This window comes from Myxine glutinosa, chromosome 3 (genome assembly GCF_964187855.1).
Source record: "Myxine glutinosa chromosome 3, kmMyxGlut1.1, whole genome shotgun sequence".
Classification (NCBI taxonomy): Eukaryota; Metazoa; Chordata; class Myxini; order Myxiniformes; family Myxinidae; genus Myxine; species Myxine glutinosa.
In genome coordinates, this window is record NC_136263.1 from 148,112,609 (window position 1) to 148,120,874 (window position 8,266).

At 58.3% G+C, this 8,266-nt stretch overlaps 1 protein-coding gene across 3 annotated transcripts in view; it reads right to left on the reverse strand.

Moving 5' to 3' along the window:
• The window catches only part of SELENOI (selenoprotein I), a 62,511-nt gene extending 54,641 nt beyond the window's left edge, over window positions 1–7,870 (reverse strand). Inside the window, exons 1-2 of one of the 3 annotated variants that reach the window (XM_068109957.2) lie at window positions 7,577–7,870; window positions 1,099–1,167 (exon numbers count right to left, since the gene is read on the reverse strand). In XM_068109957.2, coding sequence (XP_067966058.1) covers window positions 1,099–1,167; window positions 7,577–7,639 — 132 coding nt within the window. In that variant the 5' untranslated portion in view covers window positions 7,640–7,870. Of the gene's footprint in view, window positions 1–1,098; window positions 1,168–1,948; window positions 2,077–7,576 lie in introns of those variants that run through there. The other 2 variants (XM_068109956.2, XM_068109958.2) reach the window with 2 other exon arrangements.
• Window positions 7,871–8,266: the final 396 nt, after the last annotated feature.

Consider the following 8,266-nt stretch of genomic DNA (forward strand, 5'->3'; position numbering starts at 1 on the left):
AATGTCCATCCGAAGGACGGCACACTTTGTGATGCAAAATCCTGCATGCTGCCCAAGGGTACCCCAAGCATGGTTTCTCTCTGGGGGGAAGATCCCAATTCTCCTCAAAGTAAATGTGAATGGTATAACGCCATCTGATAATAACCAGTATTACAAATCTTCCGCAATATAAAATAGATAATTCTCCAATGAAGAAAGTTTAAATAATTTGATAATATGCATTACGGTGATGTTGATATCTAAGTGAGAATAATTGGGAAATTTTCAAAATGTTTAACTTCATTCATTCATTTTAAGTGGATGTTCAAAGCAAAGCATCCAACACTGAGATTTGCAGCAGGGGGCAATGAGACGAGTGATTGCCAAGAAAAGGCTTTTAAAGTCTGTCTAGGCTGACCGATGCTGCGGTTAGGCTACATCTGAGCTGGAATGTGTATTCGATTTTGATATCACATCTTACCAGCTACCATTTGGCTACCACCTTATGAACAGGTAATGGGTACCTAAACAGGGTAGGTGTGTGGCAGCTAACCCCTTTCGGTCAGGACCCTTGAAGCGAGTGCTTGTGTGGCGCAATGGTTCATGGTTACCATTCTATTTATGAGGCGTGTGTGTGTAAAGGAAGAAGCCGCCCCAATCACAAAATAAATCACTTATAAACTATAAAAACTTGGGTCTAGTTGAACTTACCCTAGATCCTCATCGACACAGATTCACACGGACACGCTTCGTATGTACCTTTCACCCAATTTCCACACGCAATACGCATTCCTATACACGTTTCACTCAATTCCCACACCTTTCACCCCATTTCCATCCATAACAGGCAAAACTGACAAATATTTGCTTTGGGAGCAAACACAAGCAAATGATTAACTCAAATAAGAAAACCAGACTTGGAAGGTATCGATTACAATGTGGAAACCAAGGCAGCGATTTGATATTTGCCGTGTCACAGTAACACCAATAAATCTGAGCTCGAAAAGCACAGATACTCAGCGTTACTGACGCATTTAATTGTGTTTACCGATTTAAAGTACTCTTATTTAGCAAAAAACTACCGATATTACTTGAGGAAGCATCGAAGGTTCGACATACCTTGACTACGACATCCCAGAAAGGATGAAGGACGTACACCGAAAGAGGGTTTGTATCAATAGCGCTGTACTGCAAACACAAGGATGACACAAAAATAATTTCCACGAGGGAAGGTTCAGGGTTCACCTTAACTTTTTGACACATAACAATCAACAACAATAGTTCAGTGCTGAGATTTTGCACAATATTGTCGACACGGAACAAGTTGTAGACAAATTGACATTAACCCTGGTTGAATCAACCTGGGGAGGAAGAGGTGCAGACAAGAAAGTGGCCAAGATAGCAAGGTGGAATAGAGGTGGATGATGTAGTCGCTTGTGAAGGAGTCACAGGTGGATTGTCTGCTGCGGATAGGTAATCTTTTCGCGTAGTGTGTTGAAATGGTGAAATGGAGGGGGTGGTGTGGAAGGGGATGTGCGTTTGTGTGGATATGTGTGTGTGTGTGTGTGTGTGTGTGTTGGGGGTGGGGTGTGTTTGTGTGTGTGGAGGTGGGGTGTGGAGGTGGGGTGTGTGTGGTGTGTGTGTGTATGTGGGGTGTGTGTAGAGGTGGGGTGTGTGTAGAGATGGGGTGTGTATGCAGGTTGGGTGTGTATGGAGGTTGGGTGTGTATGGAGGTTGGGTGTGTGTGTATGTGCGGTGTGTGTGTATGTGCGGTATGTGTGTATGTGCGGTGTGTGTGTATGTGTGGGGTGTGTGTGTGGAGGTGGGGTGCGTCCTGCATGGTTACGTGTTCAGCAGGCTAAGCCGGACATCAGTGTTGGATGAATGAAGTATGGAAGGTTCGTGTGTACCCCCACACCCAACATCCGCGATTAGCTTAACGAGTCCAGAATTGGGTCCGCACACACACCTTGTACTTATCGAAGCCGTCGAGTTGCTCCTGGCTTATGTACTCATGGTAGAAAAACGACATGCTGCACGCACAGAGTAACAACCTCCGTGCTTCCTCCAAGGCGGAGCCCAGACTTGGCAACAACCTTCCACGCCCTCGACCTGGTTGTTGTTGTTGTTCGGTGTTTTTCCGATGGGTTGCTGGGGTTAATTATGCTGATAATGCCGATCGTTCACATTTATAACACGTCAACACCGACGTACGACCCTTCCTTCTCCAGAGATGACGTGGCCATGACGTTGTGGCGGACACGAAAGCTCACTGGCGTGAGGGCATCATTCCACGCACCAAGTGGGCGGCGGCCACGCCCGAGGGGTAGGCGTGGCCATGGGATATACACCGGGCGCGCAGCCCGGAGCGCGCCAGTGCTACAGTGAGCTCTTTTAATAAAGACTCTTAAACTCACCGCGTTGTCCGCTTCCTTCTTGTTGTACAAGCAAGCGCGCGTAGCACCGCGCTTCATTGGTGACCCTCCGACGTTCTGGTCAGCCGTCGCTGACCACCCGAATATGCCATCGCAATGGCAAACACCGCGGTCCAAATGAAACTCCCCGAGTTCTGGGAGACGCAAGCCGAAGTCTGGTTCCTGCAGGCAGAAGCCCAGTTCCGACTTCGAGGCATCACGGTGGACGAGACCAGGTACTGCCACGTGGTCGCTTCCCTCGGGCCCGGCACGGCCGGCCGCGTCGTGTCGGTCCTGAGGAACCCACCGGCCGACGGCAGGTACGAGCCGATCAAGCGTCTCCTCCTCGCCACGTTTCGGCCTCACGGTGGACGCACGGGCCGACCGCTTCCTGGACCTCCCCGAGCTCGGTGACACGCGACCGTCGGTCCGCATGGACCATATGCTGTCGTTGTTGGGCGACGAAACCCCGAACGCTCTTTTCCGGGCGTTATTTCGACACCAGCTGCCGGCACGAGTCCGCCTCGCGTTGGCCGGTTCTGTGATGACAGAACCCCGGGCTCTCGCTGCCGAAGCCGACAGGTTCTTCGCGGCTTTGGATGCGCAGGCGAGTTTTGGCGCGGCCGCCACGCATCCCGAAGCTAACTCTGATGCTGATGCACCACACCTCGGGGATCCCGAGGCTGACGCATGCCACGCCCACCACCACCGCGAAAACCACGGCCTCCGCCTTCGCCGCAAACCTGGTGCCATTTCCACGCCAGGTTTGGCCACAAGGCGAGGAATTGTTGCCCGCCGTGCTCCTTCGGCAAGTGGGGAAACTACAAAACCGGCGCTCGGTAGCGGCCCTGAGCGTCGGCCATTCCGGCAGCCTTCTTTTTATAACGGACACCTTGTCCGAGCGCCGTTTCCTTTGCGATACGGGGGCACAGGTGAGCGTTATCCCTGCCTCTACGTCCGACAAGCACACCGCGGGCCGGGGCCCCGCATTGCTTGCCGCGAATGGAACACCCATACGCACATTCGGGAAGCGCTGCCTCTCCCTGCGGTTCGGAAGGCAACGTTTCGAGTGGATGTTCGTAACCGCTAGTGTCCCCATGGCACTGCTCGGTGCGGACTTCCTCTGTGCACACGGGTTGTTGGTAGATGTGAAGAACAGACGTCTAGTCCAGGCTGAAACGTTCAGCTCGCTTGCTTGCGCGCTGAGCAGCTCGTTGAGCGGCTCACCGAGCGGCTCGCCAAGCGGCTTGCTGAGCGGTTCGGTCCCGGCGAGGTTAGTTTGTACAATTCCGGCAGCGGACGACTTCATCCGCCTCCTCGCCAGCTTCCCGGCCCTTACGCGGCCCACCTTCTCGGCGGGGGCCGTCAAGCACGGGGTGGAACACCACATCCCCACCGCCGGGCCACCGGTCTACGCCCGGGCACGCCACCTCGAGCCGACGAAGCTCGCGGTGGCTAAAGCAGCGTTCGCTACGCTGGAGCGGCTCGGCATCGTGCGGCGCTCCGAGAGTGCTTGGGCGTCGCCGCTTCACATCGTGCCCAAGCCCGGCGGGGGATGGCGACCGTGCGGGGACTACCGGCACCTCAACGACGCCACCACCCCCGACCGTTACCCCGTCCCCCACATCCAGGACTTCTCTGCCCGGTTGGCAGGCATGTCCTTCTTTTCGAAGGTGGACCTCATACGCGGCTACCATCAGGTCCCCGTCAGGCCGGAGGACATCCCGAAGACGGCCGTCATCACGCCATTCGGACTGTTCGAATTTCTTCGGATGCCCTTCGGTTTGAAGAATGCGGCTCAGGCGTTCCAGCGACTCATGGACAGCGTCTTGCGCGACTTGGATTTTGTGTACGTATACCTGGACGACATCCTCGTCGCCAGCGCGTCCCGCGAAGAGCACCTCCACCATCTCCGCACGCTCTTCGCACGCCTGGGCCAGCACGACCTGATCGTGAACCCCGCCAAGTGCCGGTTCGGTGTCGCTGAAATCGACTTTTTGGGGCACCGCATCACCAGGCACGGGGCCGTCCCCCTACCGGCCAAGGTGGAGGCGGTGAAGGGGTTTCCGCGCCCCCGCACGATCAAGGGGCTCCAGGAGTTCCTGGGCATGGTAAACTTTTACCATCGGTTCCTGCCCCGCATCGCCCAGCTCCTGCGCCCCTTGCACGAGGCCCTCCGAGGGAAGCCGGGCAAAGGTGATGTTACCTGGACCACCCAGATGGACGCGGCATTCGCAGGCGCGAAGCTCACCTTGGCTAACGCTACCATGCTCGCGCACCCGGCGCCCGATACACCGATCGCCCTCACCACCGACGCCTCGGACTACGCGGTGGGCGCGGTGCACGAGCAATGGGTGCGTGGTGCTTGGCAACCGCTGGCGTTCTTCAGCCGGCAGCTTCGCCCGCCCGAACGCCGCTATAGTACCTTCGACCGCGAGTTGCTCGGGCTTCACCTGGCGGTCAGGCACTTCCGCCATCTGCTCGAGGGCCGTGCGTTCACGGCCTTCGTCGACCACAAGCCACTGGTCTTCGCGATGGGCAAGGTCGCCGAGCCGTGGTTGGCCCAGCAGCAGCGTCACCTCTCGGCCGTGTCAGAGTACACGACGGACATCCGGCACGTCGCGGGGAAGGACAACCCGGTGGCGGATTGCCTTTCCCGGTCCGTCGCCCACGCCGTCCACCTTGGCATCGACTATGCCCGGATGGCGGCGGACCAGGCCGCCGACCCCGGCGTCCAGGCCTTGCGGACCGCCGTCACGGGCCTCCGCGTCACCGAGGTGCCGTTCGACGGCGCGGCCCTCTTGTGCGACGTCTCCCTCGGGCGGCCTCGCCCCATCGTGCCCGCGGGCTGGCAGCGCCAGGTTTTTGAGGCCATCCACGGCCTGTCCCACCCGGGCATGAAGGCCTCCCAGAGGTTGGTCGCCGACAAGTTTGTCTGGCATGGCCTCCGGAAGGCCGTCCGCGGCTGGACCAGGACGTGCCTCGCGTGCCAGCGCGCGAAGGTGCACCGGCACACCCAGGCCCCATTGGCCCCGTTCACGGTGCTGGAACGAAGGTTCGACCACGTACACGTGGACCTGGTGGAACCTCTGCCCCCCTCGCGGGGTTTCACCCATGTCCTGACGATGGTGGACCGCACCACCCGGTGGCCAGAGGCCATGCCTTTGGCGGCGGACGTCGCACAGGCGTTCATCGCCACCTGGGTCGCCCGGTTCGGCGCCCCCTCGGACATATCGTCCAACCGCGGCCCCCAGTTCACCTCGGAGCTCTGGGGGGCGGTTGCGCGGGGGCTCGGGGTCCAGCTGCACCGAAGCACGGCCTACCAACCCCAGGCCAACGGCCTGTGCGAGCGGTTCTACCGCTCGTTGAAGGCCGCACTCCAGACCACCCTCCGCGACGGCGGCTGGGTCGACAGGCTCCCCTGGGTCCTGCTGGGCCTCCGGACGGCGCCCAAGGACGACCTGCGCGCATCCGCGGCGGAGTTTGTCTTCGGACAACCGCTGCGGGTGCCGGACGAGTTCCTCCCTGACCCCACGGCACCATGGTCCGCGGCGCAGGAGCGCTCCGCGCTGCAGGAGACGGCCCGGAGGTTCGCCCCGGTGCCGACGGCGCAACACGGGCACCGGCCTACCCACGTCGCCCCGGAGGTTCGCACCGCGGAGTACGTCTTCGTCCGGCACAACGCCCACCGGACACCACTGCAGCCCCCGTACGATGGGCCTTTCCGCGTGCAGGAGACCAGGGTGAAACATTTCACCTTGGACATCGGCGGTACTCCCGACCGCGTCTCGGTGGATCGTCTCAAACCGCCCCCCCTCGACGTGGACCACCCACCGCCGGTGGCTCGACCCCCGCGTCGTGGCCGCCCCCCTGCGGGCGGACCCCCGGCACGCCGCCCCCCGGTCCTGCGCCCATCCCGGGTGCAGCCGGAGGCATCCCAGATGGCATCCCTGCACCCCGGATGCCGCCGGTCGCCAGAGGGCGCTTCGGCTGGGTCATCCGTTTGCCCCGCAAACTGGCCCTCCAGGTGCGCGGGAATTCTGGGGGGGGGCGCGTGTGGCGGACACAAAAGCTCACTGGCGTGAGGGCATCATTCCACGCACCAAGTGGGCGGCGGCCACGCCCGAGGGGTAGGGGTGGCCGCGGGATATACACCGGGCGCGCAGCCCGGAGCGCGCCAGTGCTACAGTGAGCTCTTTTAATAAAGACTCTTAAACTCACTGCGTTGTCCGCTTCCTTCTTGTTGTGCAAGCAAGCGCGCGTAGCACCGCGCTTCATGTGTGTGTAGAGGTGGGGTGTGTGTATTTGTGTGGTGTGTGAGGTGGGGTGTGTGGAGGTGCGGTGTATGTGGAGGTGGGGTGTGTGTAGAGGTGGGGTGTGTATGGAGGTAGGGTGTGTATGGAGGTTAGGTGTGTGTGTAAGTGCGGGTGTGGAGGTGGGGTGTGTGTGGTATGTGTAGAGGTGGGGTGTGTGTAGAGGTGGGGTGTGTGTGTGTGTGGAGGTGGGGTGTGTGTGGAGGTGGGGTGTGTGTGGAGGTTGGGTGTGTGTGGCGGTGGGGTGTGTGTATGTGCGGTGCGTGTGGAGGTCGGGTGTGTGTAGAGGTGGAGTGTGTATGCAGGTTGGGTGTGTGTGTGTGTATGTGCGGTGTGTGTGTATGTATGTGCGGTGTGGGGTGTGGAGGTGGGGTGTGTGTGGTATGTGTAGAGGTGGGGTGTGTGTAGAGGTGGGGCGTGTGTGTGTGTGGAGGTGGGGTGTGTGTGGATGTTGGGTGTGTGTGGAGGTTGGGTGTGTGTGGCGGTGGGGTGTGTGTATGTGCGGTGCGTGTGGAGGTCGGGTGTGTGTAGAGGTGGAGTGTGTATGCAGGTTGGGTGTGTGTGTGTGTATGTGCGGTGTGTGTGTATGTATGTGCGGTGTGTGTGTATGTGCGGTGTGTGTGGAGGTGGGGTGTGTGTGTGTGTGTGTGTGTGTGTGTGTGTGTGTGTGTGTGTGTGTGTGTGTGTGTGTGTGTGTGTGTGTGTGTGTGTGTGTGTGTGGAGGTGGGGTGCGTCCTGCATGGTTACGTGTTCAGCAGGCTAAGCCGGACATCAGTGTTGGATGAATGAAGTATCGAAGGTTCGTGTGTACCACCACACCCAACATCCGCGATTAGCTTAACGAGTCCAGAATTGGGTCCGCACACACACCTTGTACTTATCGAAGCCGTCGAGTTGCTCCTGGCTTATGTACTCATGGTAGAAAAACGACATGCTGCATGCGCAGAGTAACAACCTTCGTGCTTCCTCCAAGGCGGAGGCGGAGCCCAGACTTGGCAACAACCTTCCACGCCCTCGACCTGGTTGTTGTTGTTGTTGTTCGGTGTTTTTCCGATGGGTTGATGGGGTTAATTATGCTGATAATGCCGATCGTTCACATTTATAACACGTCAACACCGACGTACGACCCTTCCTTCTCCAGAGATGACGTGGCCATGACGTCACGTACACGGCGTGGTTCCGTAGTTTCATACGATTCATTTATTTACGGCAAAATCATCGAAAATGTCGATTAGGACACATTGCCATAAATATAAATCTGGCAGGATGGCCTAGACCCTAGAGGTACACAAAGCCGCCTGTCTGGGCGAGCCTGGGTTGGAATCCCGATCCAGCTGTAAACTGTCATCCTGGTGACGCTTCCAGTTCCACTTCCAGGCAGGACGAGGCATCAGCGATGAGAATCCATCCCTTCTGGATGCATTAGTCGGGGCACGTTAAAGATCGTCACGGTGTCCCTCACGAATTGTCGGAGAGCTATCGCAGGCATCCTGAACAAATTACAAATCCCTGCCCTCACTACTGCTGGGAAGGCAATGGCAAACCACCCAGTATAACACT